The sequence below is a fragment of the Populus nigra genome, chromosome 6 (genome assembly GCF_951802175.1).
Source record: "Populus nigra chromosome 6, ddPopNigr1.1, whole genome shotgun sequence".
Classification (NCBI taxonomy): domain Eukaryota; kingdom Viridiplantae; phylum Streptophyta; class Magnoliopsida; order Malpighiales; family Salicaceae; genus Populus; species Populus nigra.
In genome coordinates, this window is record NC_084857.1 from 18,379,885 (window position 1) to 18,397,342 (window position 17,458).

At 34.2% G+C, this 17,458-nt stretch overlaps 2 protein-coding genes across 4 annotated transcripts; both read left to right on the top strand.

Annotated features, from left to right (window-relative positions):
* The first annotated feature begins 4,152 nt into the window (after positions 1 to 4,152).
* Positions 4,153 to 9,225, top strand: LOC133696129 (uncharacterized). Of its 3 annotated transcripts, none has more exons than XM_062118182.1 (10): positions 4,153 to 4,237; positions 4,373 to 4,604; positions 5,394 to 5,455; positions 5,724 to 5,778; positions 6,027 to 6,125; positions 6,413 to 6,499; positions 6,658 to 6,774; positions 7,500 to 7,592; positions 7,702 to 7,732; positions 8,770 to 9,225. In XM_062118182.1, the coding sequence occupies exons 2-10, from the start codon at positions 4,506 to 4,508 to the stop codon at positions 8,952 to 8,954; spliced, it is 828 nt and encodes a 275-aa protein (XP_061974166.1). In that variant the 5' UTR covers positions 4,153 to 4,237; positions 4,373 to 4,505; the 3' UTR covers positions 8,955 to 9,225. The 3 variants fall into 3 exon arrangements, with proteins under 3 accessions (XP_061974166.1, XP_061974167.1, XP_061974169.1); XM_062118183.1 differs by having other exon boundaries at positions 4,178 to 4,232; XM_062118185.1 differs by having other exon boundaries at positions 4,212 to 4,227.
* A 2,105-nt stretch (positions 9,226 to 11,330) lies between these two features.
* On the top strand, positions 11,331 to 12,155 carry LOC133695732 (uncharacterized). Its single transcript, XM_062117666.1, is given in 2 exon segments — positions 11,331 to 11,876; positions 11,879 to 12,155. Coding segments are annotated over 2 exon segments (480 nt in total). The 5' UTR covers positions 11,331 to 11,606; the 3' UTR covers positions 12,089 to 12,155.
* The last annotated feature ends 5,303 nt before the right edge of the window (positions 12,156 to 17,458 follow it).

Sequence of the window (17,458 nt, forward strand, 5' to 3'; positions counted from 1 at the left end):
CATTCATTTAAATCACATCATTTTCTTCATTTACAATATATGTTATCATACATAAAACATATACCAATCTCTTAAAAAAGGAATTATAAGGGATTCAACATTTATTCATACAATTTCTAAGAACATTAACACTTTTAACTTCTGTTCCAGCCCTGTTTTCCTTAAATATTTGTTCAAGATCATGAATCATTGAAATATATCTTCAATTTTCTCCTCCCCCCTTCAAGTCCCTTTATGGCCAGCCCTAATCTAGGGTTTTCTCCGTAGTTTACATCAAGTTTTTCTTACTATACATTCTTTGAAATTTGTTCTTTCCTTTATAAAAATTCTTGTTCATAATATTAGTTTTCAAAACATTAATATGCACAAAAATCCTAAGTTTTCATTTGGGTTGTTCACCGTTTTTAACAAAGCTCACTCAAGACAACAATGGAGACTGAAGGGTTGTTCTTACCATATGAATTAAGCAAGGATTAAGGATGATTTTTGACAACTCTATATGTGTTCTTCTTGTTCTCTTCCTTGGTTGATTCTTCTTCCCCTCTTTCTGCCTTTAGCCGTGAATCTCTCTCTCTCTCTCTACATCTCTATTTTGTGGCCTTTCTCCTCACTTTCACTCTTCATTCACTCTAGCATCGTATGGATGAAATGCAAGAGAACACTTTGCTGGAAATTTTGTAAGAAAGGGGGCTGCTAGGGGCTGTCTTGGCCGACAGTAATGGGAGAGGTAAAGTCATCATCTTTTCTCCCAACTACTTGTACTCCCTCATAAATGAAGTTAAGTCTTGTTTGGTTTGGTCCCATTTTTTTTAAGGCTGGTTATCACATTCATTTTGGGTTGATAACCGGGTCAAATCTTTCCTTACATGCTCCTCTCCAAAACTCACTCATTTCACTCTTATTATTATTTTACTCTTTCTTATATATATTATTCGCACTTATTGAATGTTACCAAGTTGTTGTTGGGTGAAACTTTTAAATGGGTTTCATGTCGGGTTTTATAAAAGAAAACTTCATCCCTTGAAACTCGTCTCCATTCTCGCTAATATTATAAATTTTAATCCAAAATTTGTAACGTTCATTATAACTTCCACCATACTATTAAATTTATTTATGGAGCTTATTCTCTACCTTACCCATTGTATTTATTATTATTTCTATTATTTATTCATTTCTTTTTATATTGAGTCTCCATTACTCATCGGGGTCTTTTCTTTTCTTTTCTACGATCCTATGTTTTTGTGGTGGTTTATAGCAGACCAGCAGAAGCAGGTTGCAGACCCACGCGCTGGGGTCTGCAGACCCACCCGCCGAGGGCAAACCCACCCGTCAGGTCTCTTCTGACCAGCACTGGGGTTTTGCAACAAGTTTATGTACCCTAAACTTGGTCCCTTGCCAAGTCCAGGTACACTGGACTTGGTCACCAGCCAAGTCCAGGACTCCGGTGGACTTGGTCCCCAGCCAAGTCCATGTTCCCCTAGATTTGATTGCCTATCAAGTCTATATGTCCATCATCCGGTGTAATATCCCACATCGGTGGGTGATGGATTGGTAGCTGGCCTTATTAAGAGTGTTAGTTGCTAACTTGTCATACGCTTTTTAGGGTGTTATACTCTGAAGTGGGCTCGTGTCACCAGGAACAAAACCATGAGGGTAGTAAGGCCCAAAGCAGACAATATATTGCAAGTTGGGCAGGGCTGTTACATTTGGTACCAGAGCCAACCTCACTGGCTGTCCGGTTATGTCGACGGGGTCGTCGGGCTCCTTAAAGGGGTGGATTGTAATATCCCACATCGGCGGATGAGGGATTGGCAGCTAGTCTTATTAAAAGTGCTGATTGCTAACTTGTCATACATGTTTTGGGGCGTTAGGCTCAGAAGTGGGCTCGCGTCACTGGGAACTAAGTGGACAATATATGGCAAGTTAGGGCGGGCTGTTACATCCGGATCCACATGTAATGGGTCCATCTTTGGGACCCAAATTTAATAGGCCATGTGTCCGTACCCACCTCTCTTGGGTTTGCGTAGGACCCAAGGTTGATGGGTCCGTCGACAGGGCCAGACCCAAGTATCTTTAGTGTTGCGTCAGGACCCAATTCTCTTGGGTCTGACGTTAAAACCCAAGGCTAAGGGGTCCTATCGATTGGACCCAAAGCTGATGGGTTCTGCAGTAAGACCCAATTCTCTTGGGTCTGAGGTAGGACTCACTAAGCTTGAACTGCACGTCTATGTTCTGCAAACCATGGAGCCTGTGGTTTACATCTCTGCATGCATGGATCTCTTCTGACCAATCAAACCCAACAACACTTCAAAAAGGGTTAGGTTTGGCTACCCTATCAGACCACCGATCTTAGGTCTGGCTGGGTAGCGGGACCCAATATCATTGTATTGTAAATGTTAAAAATATTATTTTTTGTATAAGAAATATTGTTATTGTTATTATAATTAATATTGTTAATATTAAAAATATTATTATTTGTGTTATTAATGTTATTATTTTTATTATAATTAATAAAAAAATTTATAAATTTGAAAAAAATTATTATCAATATGGAAAAAAAACATAGAATCGATTTCAAGGGTAAAATGAAAATTTATTATTATTATTATTATTATTATCATTAATAAATTTTTTAAAAAATATTATTACTATTGAAGAAAAACTATACATTTGATTTCAAGGGGTTAAAAACTATAAGAATTTGGTCAAGCGAGTTTAAAACTATAATTAATATTATAAATATTATTGTTATTATTATTATCATTAATAGATTTTTTAAAAAAATATTATTCTTATCTAAGAAAAACCTAATTTTTTAAAAAGATTAAAAAATATAAAAAAAATCGAGTGCATAATTTAAATATTATTATTAATATTATAGATATTATTGCTGAGCAGCCAAGTCTAGGTGTACCCTTGACTTGTCCGCTGCCAAGTCCATGTTCTCTTGGATTTGGTTGCTTGTCAAGTCCATATGTCTCATGGACTTGGATGCTGCCAAGTCAACTTGGCCATCTGCCAAGTCTAGGTGTTCCTTGGATTTGACTCACTATCAAGTCTTTGTCTCATTAAGGTGACCCGCCTGCCAAGTCCACGTGCTCCTTAACTGTCAGGTCCATATGTCCCTTGGACTTGCCTGACTCCAAAGTTCAGGTGTCTTGGACTAGGCTACCTGTCAAGTCCAATAGTAGGGGTTCCGACAAGCGTGATGGACCGTCGCTGCCTTGGACTTGGCCCACTCAAAAAAATATAGATGTAATTTAAATGTTAAAATAAATTATTATTAATATTATTTCATAATAATTAAAATTATTAATTTAATCATTAATAAATTTGAAAGAAATATTATTGATGATTTTATTTGAAGGGTAAAATTAAAAATTATTATTATTATTATCATTAGTAAATTAAAAAAACTATTATTACTATCAAATAAAAACCATAAAATATTTTTTAAAAAGATTAAAAAATATAAAAACTTAGGCAGACAAATTCAATATTATTATTAATATTATTAAAAAAATTTAAAAAACATTATTACTATAAGAACTATAAAAACATGGACGGAACAAGTTTAATATTATTATTAATATTATAATGATATTATTTTTATTATAGTTAATATTATTACTATAATAATTAATAAATTTAAATGGGTCCTGCCACAAGACCCATTAGTCATAGATCCAGAAACGGAACAAATTAGATATCGGTCCAGACTGCGGACCTAAAAGAATTAGGTCCTGCCGTAGGACCCATTAGATCCATTCGTCATGGATCCTGCAACGGACCCATTCGTCATGGATCATGCAACGGACCATTCACCATGGGTACTAATGGGTCCGGCGAACGACCCAATTTTCTCAGGTCCGGATGCTATACCCAATTCTTTTTTATGAAGACCCAAGGCTAATGAGTCCACCGCCAAAACCCAATTCTCTTGAGAGCTATGCTAGGATCCATTCTTTTGAGTCTAACATTAGGTTCTAACGTTAATGGATCCTGATGTTTGAACCCAACATTGATGAGTCTTGCAGCAGAATTCAATTCTCTTGATCTGTGACATACCTTAATTTTTTTATATATTAGATTTTAATAATATTTTTTTTATTAAAAAAGAAAAATCTGTAGCATAGTGTGTGTCTATAACTAACACACACTTCGCTTGTAATTATTGTCATCAAACACAAAACAATCACAGAATTTACTCAGATATTTGACTATTAGGTGAGGTGAGGTGAGTAAGAGTTTTTTCATTATTTTTTTTTTATGTTTAGTATAATAACAATAACAACAATAATAATAATTGAAGAAATCCAAACTTTATCAGAAATAACAAACAAAAACCCCCTTCACATCCATTTTCTTTTAGTTTCCAGGAAACGACAAGAAATCTGGCAAATCTTGGAGGATTGAGAGCTCGCTTGTCGTTGAAGCAAGCAATATCAGATTGCCAAAACGACGACGAAGAGTGTCGACGTTGGCGTTTCAGGCTTTCCTCTTCGATGGCTGCTTTTACATGGGGTTCTCTTCTTAGGATCACTTTCTTTCTTCTCCTTATTGCCGCTGTTGTTTTCGGCTTCTTCACTCTCCCTGTTGAAAAGGTTCCATTTTTCCATCCGGGTTTCTCTCACTTATACTTTTTTTTTATGATGTGGGTTTTTTTTCCTCTTTTGTGTTTGATTTTGATTTGGAGTTTTTGGTTGATTCATAGCGTATTGTGGTTTTCTGTTTTAGGGTTGTGTGGTGTTTCTGGTGTGGATGCATTTGTGGGTTTTTAGGTACAGTTATGGTTTTGCTTGTCTGTCTTTGAAATTGAACTTATTGGAGTGTGTTTCTGTGCAATGTGATCGTGCCCCAGTTTCATTTCCATGTAGCGATATATAATTTTGAACTAAATTGATTCTTTATTCAGTGTTTAAACTAATGGGACACTCCCCGGATTTGTTGTGGGCTGATAAGAGACAAATGAAAATGTGTGTTTTGTTATTATGGTTAATGTTGCATATTGATTCAGGTTATTCTTACTTAAGTATGTAACTGTAATGCAATCTCTATTCTCTCTGCTATCATCTCTGTGTGGTTGTTAATTTTCATGTGGGGAATGTGGTAAAGATCTGTTGCAGTGACAGGACTTTGTTCTGAATTACTAGATTCGTTGTTGCCTTACTTAAGTGGATGTTTTGTATGTTTTTTACAATGTGTCATGCCCCAAGTCTCTTGCATTGGGTGTCTGTGTCCTGTGATCGTGAAAGTGACCCCGGCTAGCACTTTTGGCTGAAGAACTATGGATGATGGGCCTCTAGTATTACATTGCGCTGATAATGAATGAGTGTGCATCGTTTATGCTTGAAATTGTGTATTTGTATTGACTAAAGAGGTTTTCCTTGCAGATTTTGAAGGATTTCTTGTTATGGGTTGAGCAGGATCTTGGACCTTGGGGTCCTCTCGTACTGTAAGTCAATTTTATATACCCAATGTTCCTTGCACTTTTTAATTTACTGGATATTAAATTGCTTACCTCGATTTCCTTAGCTGACTGTGCATGGCCATAAATAGTTCCTATACTTATTCATTGGGAAACCCTTTGCCTCTCGATTTCTCAGCTTGTAATCAATCACTCGAACCTTTATGTTTATAACCCACCCACCCCCCTCCGCACTGTCACAAAGTACATCGAAAACAATTGACCTTCCATCTCACTTTTATCTAGTAATTTACAGGGCTGTTGCATATATTCCTCTAACAGTCTTGGCTGTTCCAGCAGCAGTGCTTACTGTAAGTATTGATAATCTCTCTGGTGTTTTTGCCTGCTTAGTTATCTTTTCTTAATATTTTAAATAATCAATTATTTCATTCTGTTGTTTTCTATTTTGTCTTATCTGCCCTTTGTTTGTTCTCTAACTTCCGAACTCCCAATTCTTTGACTTTGATCTTTCTCCCCCTGCATATCTTCAAGCAGTCATGGAAGAAAATTTTGCATGTATAAGCTATAGCTCTCTTGTAACTTGGTCTCCATATTTCAGCTTGGTGGTGGATATCTTTTTGGGTTGCCACTGGGCTTTGTTGCTGATTCTATTGGTGCCACCATTGGTGCCGGGGCAGCTTTTCTTCTAGGAAGAACGGTAAGCTATTAGACTCTTACAATGGTATATACTTCCTAGTTTCAGCAGTATAATATTCATAGAAGGAGAAGATGAGTGCCTTTTTGCTATTGAATCTTATGCTAACTCGCTCATCTAAGCTTACTTTTGTTGTTTATAGAATACCATTAATGACTTGAGAAAAGAAGGAAACAATGTATTTCTTGTTATGTACTTTCATTTCTTTTTGGTGTTTAATTCTTATTAGCTTTTCTATGTTTGATACTGCAAGTGAGTGTTTAATTTATATCTTATTCTCATGCCTTCAGATTGGGAGATCTTTTGTTGTCTCTAAGTTGAAGGATTATCCGAAGTTTAGGTCAGTTGCAATTGCAATTCAGAAGTCTGGCTTCAAGGTTTGTGTACTTCTTAATTGATCCTCAAAACTCCAGTGATTTTGTTTCAACATATATTTCCAGGTTCCATGTTTTTCCTTTTCTTTCCTGTCCATTTAATTCTAATTTTGCTGTATCTCTTCTATGAAATCTCTAAACTTTCTTATTTTGTTGCACAGATTGTTCTGCTGCTACGACTTGTTCCTTTACTGCCCTTTAACATGCTGAATTACCTGCTTTCTGTCACTCCTGTTCCGATAGGGGAATACATGCTGGCTTCCTGGATAGGAATGATGGTATGTTCACTCATCCAGCAGTACTCTCTGAATTTATCTTAATGCCATAGTGCGATACAAAAGTTTTGCTTATGAAATGACATGTATTTAAAATGCTGCAGTGTGATACAAAAGTTTTGTGTATTTAAAATTCTGCAGTGATACAAAAGTTTTGCTATGAAATGCCAAATATGTATTTAAAAAAAGATGTTTATTTTCTTGTGAATAAATTGAAAGATGGGTGGGTGCTTGATGGGCCTGTTGAGCCATGTTGAAGTGATGTGGTCTCCACTTTGATTGCCCCCCATTTGGTATAAATTCTGAAGCATGTTTTGCAACATTTTTGCCTGACATGTGCACTGAAAGATTGTTTGGTGTGAAGATTACTGACCAAAGGGAGGGAGTCCCAGCCCATAGAAGAACTGGCTTATTACTGTGGGCGGTACTTGATGACTTGTTTTAACAATTGTTATGCTTAGTGCTTTTATTAAGCTAGAGCGATGTGAAGTTTATGGACCAAACATTTCAATTACTGGCTAGTTTGTCTCGTGTAAATCCAGAAAACAAAGAAAAATTGGTTTAAAAAAATGCGGAAATCTAAGGTTTTTCTTTTGTTGTCAATTCTTCTCTGAAATGTCATTAATTACTTATTATGTTAGCTCACGAGATGTTCATGAAAGAATTTAATTGAGAAGGTAGTACTGGTTAGAGTCATGCCACTGTATCTAACGTGGTATTTCTTACAGCCAATAACACTTGCTTTCGTATACATTGGAACAACTCTCAAGGATCTTTCTGATGTGACGCATGGGTGGAGTGAGTTTTCAACAACTCGTTGGGTAAGGACCCTATTTTTTTCATATATGCTCTTAACTTTTGAGTCATTTTCTGAGTCATCTTTTTCATCTATAGTCTGATATATTTGTGGCTCTTTTACTGTGGATGTAGGTATATATCATATTGGGCCTTCTTGTATCTGGTAAGTTGCAATGACATGCCAACATGCGTCTTTCCTCCTCCTCCTCCTCTTCTTTGAGGTTTGAATGGTCATAAAAAAAATTAATGCCCTGTCTATTGAAAACATTTTCTTCTTCTTCGGAGTTCCCATGGGGAGAGGTTTTAATGGTCTTAAAAAAATTAATGCCCAGTCTAGTGAAAACATCACCATTAATTGTTAAGTGCCAATTATAATTACTCAGGATTCAGTTATCAATTTTGATTATGTAGCCATTTTGTTCAAGATTTGGGAACAATGGGGAGATAATGGTACTAAAAGGAGTTGGTGATTTTCAATATAAATGGAAGGAGCTAAATAGAAGTGGACACAGTGAAAGTTGTTCCTGTGTTTGTTGGGGCTTGTTTACTGAAAATGTCAACTTTGTGAAGTGCCGGTTATAATAACTACATGGGATTTGTTTAACAAGTTGGATCCTACAGCCACGTGGCTTGAGACTTTGACCTTTGAGGACAATGAGGAAACTTATGGTAGTATAAAGTAGTAAGCAATTGTCAATGCATATCAAGAAGTCAAATGAACTTAACGTTGTGTTGTGTGGCTGTCTCCTTGTCTGCATCTAATCACCGATTAAGTGATAATTGAGTGGGAATAACGTAGTGATTTGATGACCTGATAAAGAAAATGTTGTGAAACAGAAGGAGAAAAAAAGTAACCAATGCCAAAAAAAAAGTGCTCAAGAATTTTTATATGTGAAACTCAACTTCAAAACTATCTTTTTGACGCATGCGAGTAAAACTTGAACTGACCAGTGATTTTCTTTCAACCTTCGAAAAGTGGTCCTTAAATTTATCAATGTTAGATAGTTGCGTTGAGAGAATTTGAATGCAGCAGCAACAACAAAGTCTTAATCCCAAACTAGATTGAGAGAAATTGAATAGGCATTGTGGCTGTATATCATGGATTACTTCAATTTGAAATCTAATGACAACCTTCGTTTGTCCTGTTATCTTGTCTGAACTCTGACTGTATTTACATTTTTATTTATTTGTTTATTGCAGTGGTTCTAATCTTTTGTGTTACTAAAGTCGCCAAGTCTGCCTTGGATAAAGCTTTGGCCGAAAATGAAGATCTAGATTTCATATTGGCCTCGTCACAATTAACTATTGTGGCGGATATTCCTGTTAATCTGAACCAGCCTCTTATTATCAAGATAGACCCATCTGAAGACAAGCATGAAAAATGAAATTCATAATTCGTGTAAATTCTTTTCGTACCTTTTTGATGGGCAATGCTCTTATTTAATAGCTCACCATTAAGTGCCTGTCATTTGTTATTCGCATATCTGTACAGTCCGATCTTTTACAAAAAGAAAAAGAAGAAAAGGTTAAAAATAAACAAATTTGTAGGTATGGATTGAAGTGGCTGATCGGCATTTAAAATAGTGTTGAATGAGCTTTGTATTCTCTATTGGGATTAAAAAATCACCGAAGAATGAAAGAAATCATTGTTTCTAATGCGTTTTGCTATCGATATGTTGTCTTTGAAATATCTGTGTTCTTATTTTTATGGTTTTGATATCTTCATGATGTTTTTTCAATCTAAATACACTTTAAAAAGAATCCGAACTACCATGCCAACTTATATTAAATTCAAGGGTCTTTTTGGATGGAAAGGGTTACCAGCATCACCATTTAGAGGAGGGATTTTGTTTTTTTGATCAAATGCACGTATACATATAAATTAGATCAAAAGTGACAATGCTGGTTCGAACCAGCATGAACAAAATATACAAAGCAAATGCACGACGGAACAGGCTCCCTTTGAAACTTAAAAAAGGGGAACAAACTCCCAAGAAAAAGGCATGCAAGCTGTTACAGGGTTAAATTCGTTAGGGTGTAGGCTGATGAAAGCATTGCTGGATAGTAGCTACGGGGTGGCAGCCCGCGTGATAGTAGTGAAAATCAGCAGCATGCGTGTGCGGCAGCATGCAATAGCAGCGCAGCAGTGTGTTGACGAGAGCTAGAGACTTGGATGATGGATTGTTCAAGGCTCGACGAAACAGTGCTGGAATGACGTAATGAGACAGTGTCAAATTCGACAGCACTGATGAGATCGGCAACATCGAGGAATTCGGTAGCGTCGACCAAATCGGTAGCAAGGGCTGACGATAGGTCTGGGCGATGGACAATCCATGATTGGACGTAATACACTACTGGCATGAATGGCAGTGTGCATAGGCAGATTCGACAGCAGTGTGCGTCAATGATCCGACAGGACATGGGTTGATGTTCGGCAGGAATCCTAACTTGGACGATGGACAGTCCAAGGCATGTAGACACCTATTCTGGCAGCGTGGAAGTTGGCAGAAGGGACAGCTAGCTTGTTGGGTGGCCGGCTATGGAAGAAGCAGTAGTTGCGAGCAGTTATATGCAATTTTCCAAAAGACCAAACTGACCAGAACGAGGCCCATGTCTTGAGAGGCAGTTATGTTGTATTATTCCATGTAATAGGCTGTATATAGGGTGTAGCATGCAATGTTCTGGTAGGCAGCAAAACACTTGTGCATGACACACACTAATGGACTTGTGTATCCTTTGTTGACGAAACTAATGAAGGTTGGAAATGTTTTCCTGTAATATCTTGTGTGCTTGATTCTGTATATTTTTGCTTGTGTATTCCGCTTGTCTATGTTACGGGAGTGAGTGTGGGAAACCTCTTGGTGAGGGAAACACTTAGTTGCTAGGCAAACACGAGTGAGGTGAGGGAAAAGGCTGAGTCTAGCAGGGCTAGGCTACTGCGCGAGATTTGTTTTTGGGATGAAAAATCGACCCATGTCACAAGCCGCAGGGTAACAAACTGATTTGGTTAGCCTAGAAACCTAGTCAGAGAGAAGGTGCCAAGCCTACATGCCATGAACAAGAAACTGAAGCCGCTACCATGCAGAAACGCACAAGAACGCAGCTGATCAACAAGAGCAAAACAGACGACACTGCAAGCCAAATGAGCCACCAAAAGACCAACAGCCGATAAGCAACAGAGGAAAATAGAACCCATAATTCCAAATTAGCAGGAGACGAAGATTGCCAAAGAACTAGCACTGCAAAGAAGACAGCCTCTGATGTGACCAAGCACTAACAAAACAATTGATTGATAAAGGATAGAAGATTCCTGTTGCTTAAATGACGCGGTTGTTGGATACGATCCGTATTGTGGGTCAAGGTAAAATCAAGTGCTCCCTGGAAGTTGTGGCATTTGGTGAACAGTAAACACCATTGTTGACAGATGATAGGAAGTACTGTTTGATAGCATAGTTGGAGTTGGTGTTATCTGTTGAGGCAGCAATTTGTATGGTCCCGACCAGCATGTTATTGAACAACTTACTACTGAGAAGCCATGGTCCCCCCCATATTGTATGTTGAGATCCAAAATCAAAGGTAACACTTTCACATATTAAAATGCTTTAGGGGGTTAGAAAAGTTTGTTCGAGACTTGAACAGGAGGAAATCCAAAAGCAATTCCAATGATGAAAGGTGAAGCAAGATCATATGCAGCCTCATCATGAAAATATTTAAATGCATTGTGGGTTCCATTGGCTGTCTTTATTTTTCTTACTTTCTCTAACAAACGAAAGGAAAGCCAGATATGGTAATTTTACAAGTTTTTGTTGCCATATTTCAGCTTTCCCGTTGTCTTCTTGTGTTCAACTTTGGTGGTGGTTAGGTCCTACCATTTCCACTGTGAAAGGCTAGGACCCTAAAATCTAAGCATCACATCCATCCATTCTCCAAAACCTAAAAAAACAAACAAAAAAAAGTTCTGGTACTATATATATCCTTATAAATGAAGCACAAACCTAGCTAAGTGAACGGGTCTAAATATCTTTTTGTCAGATTTCATGGTGACCAAACATTTCGAGACCCTGAGAGGAAAACTAGCAGGTTTCAGCATCTTTCATCTTAAGGGCTGCATCAATGGTTGTCATGATCATACACAGACATCAGGATTTGAAAGCAGAGTCTTGAACTTGAGTGACAGGCCAATTGAACTGCAGATAAGGGTTCGATCAATACTGAAAAAGGTGCATACGTTGAAGCCTTGTTCTTCTAAGAGACTAAAATGCCAGAGCATAAACAAAGCCTACATGCCTAATAGGAGTGGCAGTACTAGTAGTGGAGGTATGAAGAGCAATATTACTATGATGAAGCACGTCACCTTTACATTTGGGTGCATGACACTGGAGGTGATTTCTCTAGGATGGTCAAGCAGCAATATGTTAGCCTTGAGGATCTGAGGGATTACTCTAAGAATTGAATTTCCAGGGATCATCAAAGAGGCTGCATATCCGTCTGCAAGAAACCCAGGCCTAGTTTTTGTTGACTTTTCATTGAATTTATATAGTTTGTGTTGGGTGGTTAATGAAAATCAAAGCTTGTTTTCCTGTCCACATCTTTAACATTACTTTCAATTTGTCTTGCTTTTTAATTAATTATGTGTCTTGAAAATTACAGATTGTGTTATCACAATACGACATGTATGCTAAAGAATGGTAATGTATTAGTGTAGCCTCTTTTCTTGCTTCTCTAATTGGTTCAGTACAATTTTGATGTTAAATACTTTCACTCTTATGTTTATATTGTCAAGGATGATATCATGGAAGAGGAAGAAGTTGAAGAATACACGTACACGATACGTGAGATGTTTCATCGGCTATCAACATTGAAAATTAACAGTTTGTCGAATGTTTTTTTAAGAATGACACTTGCCCAGAAGAAAACTGTAGGAAAGATGCACATACCAGAAAAGTTTTTTATAAATAATATATTAATAGACTATGGTTACAACAAACCTGAAATTGCAACCATATTTAATTGAATCAACCCTAATAAAATTTAAAATTCTAAAACCAATCCGTAACTCTAACTAAAATTCAAACCCAAAATTAAAATTCAAATCCAAAAACACAAATACGTGGTTGTATCTGCGTTTGAAGCAACCACAACCAAACAATTATTTAGTAACATTCAAAATGCAATTTATTCTTAATGGGGCCCATTGAGTTTTGTGTTTAAAACGCAGGTAAAAGCAAAGCAACTCTCGACTACTTTTCTTCTCTGGACTGTTCATTAAAATGAGCAGTGCGTTTTTTTTTCTCCAGAAAACAAGTGCAATGAATTAAAAATTCACTCGCATTGTTCACGTTCACGTGAACAGTAATATTTTTTTTTTGAAAACCTAGTTTAGAGTGAATTAAATTTACTTGCACTATAATCTTAATTTTATTCCTGATAATATTTTAACTAATTTTATTGCATGCTCAAAAAATCATGAAAACTGTAGTTCTTGTCGGATGGATTTTGTACATAATAGAATTGTAGATAGTTTAATGGAACAATAAAAAATATTTTATATAAAGTATTGTTTATTTCATGATGTAATAGTAGTAGTTAAATCTACAATATTTAAATTTAAAACCATATATATAACCTTAATTTAAAAAGCATTCTTAACCAAATATATATAAATATCAAACCAATCTCAACTAAAAAAACTTTTTATAAAATAATTTTTTTCAAACTATAACCACAAAAGTTACCACAATACCAAACACAGATCCCCAATCCAAATCCTAAACAATCCATCTTGTCACTTTTTTTTTTATTGTTTCTATCACATAATTATTGTTTTAAAATTATTTTACTGGTATTAAATCCAACCCAATAATCTCTTATAACATTATCTCTGTTTTTTTCCTAACCTATTATAAACAATTTAAAATGTTTCATTATTCAAGTTTTATTACCATTGTTACAATCTTCATTTAGTTATTGTGACATCACAATGTGGTCTATAATAATTATCTTTCTTAATCTCATTACTTTCCATAACTATATTGCCTTCATTCACCTAGAAAAACATGGTTTGGAATTCTAAGCAACCTAATTATAGAAATTCAAATTATGCTCAACAATAATAAAATTTCAAAATTAGTAAGTCTAAAACAATAATTAACTAGCTAATTGATTCACTTAACCATTTTTCCTTGCTTTACTCTTTCACATGAAAATGTATAGTTTGAAATTCTACTACTCCAACATAAATATGAAAATTCATAATTTGTTCAACAATAATAATGCCTCAAATTGGCAAGCCTAAAACAATTATAAAAATAGAATCAAATACAAGTAAAATAAAATATGAACTCGATCGTCATTAAAAAATAACAAATATATACAACTAATACTATAATATATAACCAACTATATCTAAGCCTGTTGCTTTTTGATGGAATGGCTTCATCTACAACACGTCATGGGTATATATGTTTGGGTGCATAATCAGTTATGATATCATTTAGATGTGATGCCTCTCTGATTGAATCAAGAGTAGAGTGGCAAGCACAAAATCAATTGGATGCTAGGGCATGTTGTACATTATCAGCAGGCTTATGAACCATAGTAGTAGCTCGTTGATCCCCGTGTAAGTTTATCTCAGCCTAATATTAACATGACATGTATCAATCCATATATAAAATATAAAACTCATTGTTTATAATATGTTATTGAAAAAATAATAAATGCATACAATTCTATTAACCTACTCCAAAACATTTACTAAAGTCACAAGATGTACCTTTATAAAATTCTCCCTACCATGATAATAATTCTTAATTATCATTATTTTTACCGTGATGACTAATTACATGCAGTTCATCATTTATGTTGATGTTAATTGGAATGTGTTACTACCACATGAATTGTCACATAACATGATTGAAGTAATGTCCACCATTACTAATGTCCATGTGTCCCTAGAATCTTTACAAACTTTGAAAGCATCTAAGAGCTCATCCTTTAAGTAAGGTGTCTGCTCAACCTATACATAAAAAAAACACTTTATTATAAATAATTCCACATAAAAAGAGACTATGTAGTGGGTGTGTAGAGAAGACAATCAAAGAAAAAAAAATAGAAAAACTTTTGTAACTTATATCTGATAAAATGATAGAACATGAATTAGATTATCTATAAATATCCTAGTCCCATGCCACTTGGCATTACAAACCATAAATATATCACATGTTTAATCTAATTATAATTTATGTGCTAATGAAAATCTATTTCAATATATATATATATATATTACCTCAATCGTGATAGCTTAAAAGTTTAATCTAACAATTGATCGCCCCTAACCTGAAAACGCCTGACATGCAGATGCTTTTAGGACTATAGCTATAAAAAAAACATGCACATTATTAGTGAACAATCATATATATTTTTATAATAATAAATGAAATATGAAAATTCAAAACACTTTGTTTCTATCATTATACCGTAAAAGAAGCAAACAACCACCGACTTGTTTGGCTGTTTTATATATATATATATATATATATATATATATATATATATATATGACATAGTTATCGATATAGATTTGCAATAACTATAAACCCCTAGTTGTATAAAAGAATACCATCAGAGTCTTCTAATATGACACCACACATTTATGCAAAATCATCTACATATGTTATTGATAATAAATCTTATTATTGGCATATAAAACAAGCAAAAAAAAAAGATAATTATTAGAATGATTGTGATACTATGAATACGGTTCAATATTAACATAATTGAATATAATAAAAAAAATTATAGTTACATGTCTTGTCTATATAGCCTACAATGTCTGACCGTTCTGCAATTATAAAATCAACCTATTAATAAAAATTGTCATGAAATTGTTGTCATTAGCATATTGGTTATGGAATCCACCGTATTGATAAACTCCATATGAACTTAAAACACCACCCCTAGTACATGGCATCATAAAGTATGAATGCAAACATGTAATATATAAACTATAAACTACTCTCAATCAGTTATTAATATTCAAACAATAGAATATAACATAATAAGAAACAACAACAAAAAAAAAACATTAGTGTCTAAACTCTTTTAATAATGTTCACATATATTATCTTGTTTGGAAATTTTTTATATTATGTCATCTTTGACTACATATGCTACATCTATATTAGGTTTTTCCCTCTCTTGCATCTATCTTGTCATACAATTAAGTGGAACTTCTTCGACCTTAACCAATTCTCCATTTCAAGCGGTCTAGTTCTACATTAGGACCAATATGTAAAGGATTGAATAGAAAAGCATATGTATTTTTGTACATCTCAACATTGTATAATGAGTCAACAAACAAAATATAATAATCAACACGAAGTTTCACACAACATGCAAGAAAGTGTCCACATAATTGATAGATATTATGTCATTTATCATATATGCATTTCCTTCTTGCATGTTAATTGTTTGTTGAATCTCATTTTCAACACTAGGTTTAGGGAAGGTGACCTGAAAATATCTATTGTCAATGTTAAAGAGAGTTGCACATGGTCTCTTAATTTGTTTAATTTGCTGTGAGTTCGATGAGTAATAGTGGAGGCCACAATACACCACAGGAAATGAAATCTTGTTCATGCTCTCTTCGATTAATAAAATAAGAATTTGACCTATAAAAATCTAGCTAGACTAGAGTGGCAATAAGCAATACTAGAGTGGCAATAAGCAATAAACGTGGGCTAGGCAAAGAATCAGGTCAAGATATTTGTTTTGTCAATTTCATTTTATTTTTTAATTTTGTTCTTGGTTAACCTGTCAATTAAACCAAATTTGATTTTAAAGTTGACCTACTAAACTAAATTTAATAATAATATCAAATAATTATCTATAATCTAAATAATTTTTGTTACATTTAAATTTTTTCATGCTACTTGTGGTATAAGCCTATAAACTAGTATTATCCAAAATGAGGTGGTGAGCAAGAATATTTTTAATAGGCCCTTTAACAAATTTGTTAAAAGCTAAAATATGGTGGGACATAATAGACCCCGGAATGTATGATAACAAACAATTGACTGGCAAGTTAGGGCAATGAAGGTTTTGCTTTGTAATTAAACAACTGCTAGTCTTCGTCGTCCTCTTCAACCTATCTGAATTAATTAAGAGCTTGATGTCTTTGAGTACTTAACATTCTAACAACTTTCCTTACATGAGTTTCATATTCATAATTAATTGTAAATTGAATGTTATTTCATTTCATTTTTATTTTCAATTAAGGTTGTGAATCTTGTGATTAATTGATCAAAAAAAGAAATAAAGGTAGGAATGAAGTGTTAATAAAGTGTTCTTGAAAAAATAAGTTTTAAATAAGTGATTTAAGTGATATATATATCTGCAAGCATCTAGAAATTAATGTCACCCAACAATTTAAATTTAGAAAAGATATATTAATTTAATTAAGATAACACCGAATTTTTTTCTCTTAAGAATAAAACTTAGTAGCATGAAGTTAAAATCATGCAAAAGAATAAAAAGAGAAAAGTCCAATTTCTATTTTTTTTTCTTTGGAATTAGACTACCTGTAAAGTAATCTTTCACAAACTATACCTACATATTACTTTCAATTTCACAATTAAAAATAGAATCCCTTCTATTTTGAATGGAGGAGCGATGTTCTCTACTATTAGAGTCAATCATATTAATTAATGACCAATCAATAATCATCACTCCTTAATTGTTATTTTAATATACCTTCTGGCCAATTAATTAGTTATATGTTATATTATTATATTCGTGTAAATATATATTTATTATTAATAAAAGTTTAATTTATCTTTAATATTCATATAATATCAGATTAATGAATCTAGAGTAAATATAAAATCTTTGA

What these genes read in the sequence shown, in the direction of transcription:
- LOC133696129 (XM_062118182.1), top strand. Translation starts at nt 4,506, where the DNA reads ATGGCTGCTTTTACATGGGGTTCTCTTCTTAGGATCACTTTCTTTCTT. An exon ending in CCTTGGGGTCCTCTCGTACT is followed by an intron (nt 5,456 to 5,723) that starts GTAAGTCAATTT and finishes AGTAATTTACAG; the next exon opens with GGCTGTTGCATATATTCCTC. An exon ending in TTCAGAAGTCTGGCTTCAAG is followed by an intron (nt 6,500 to 6,657) that starts GTTTGTGTACTT and finishes TTTGTTGCACAG; the next exon opens with ATTGTTCTGCTGCTACGACT.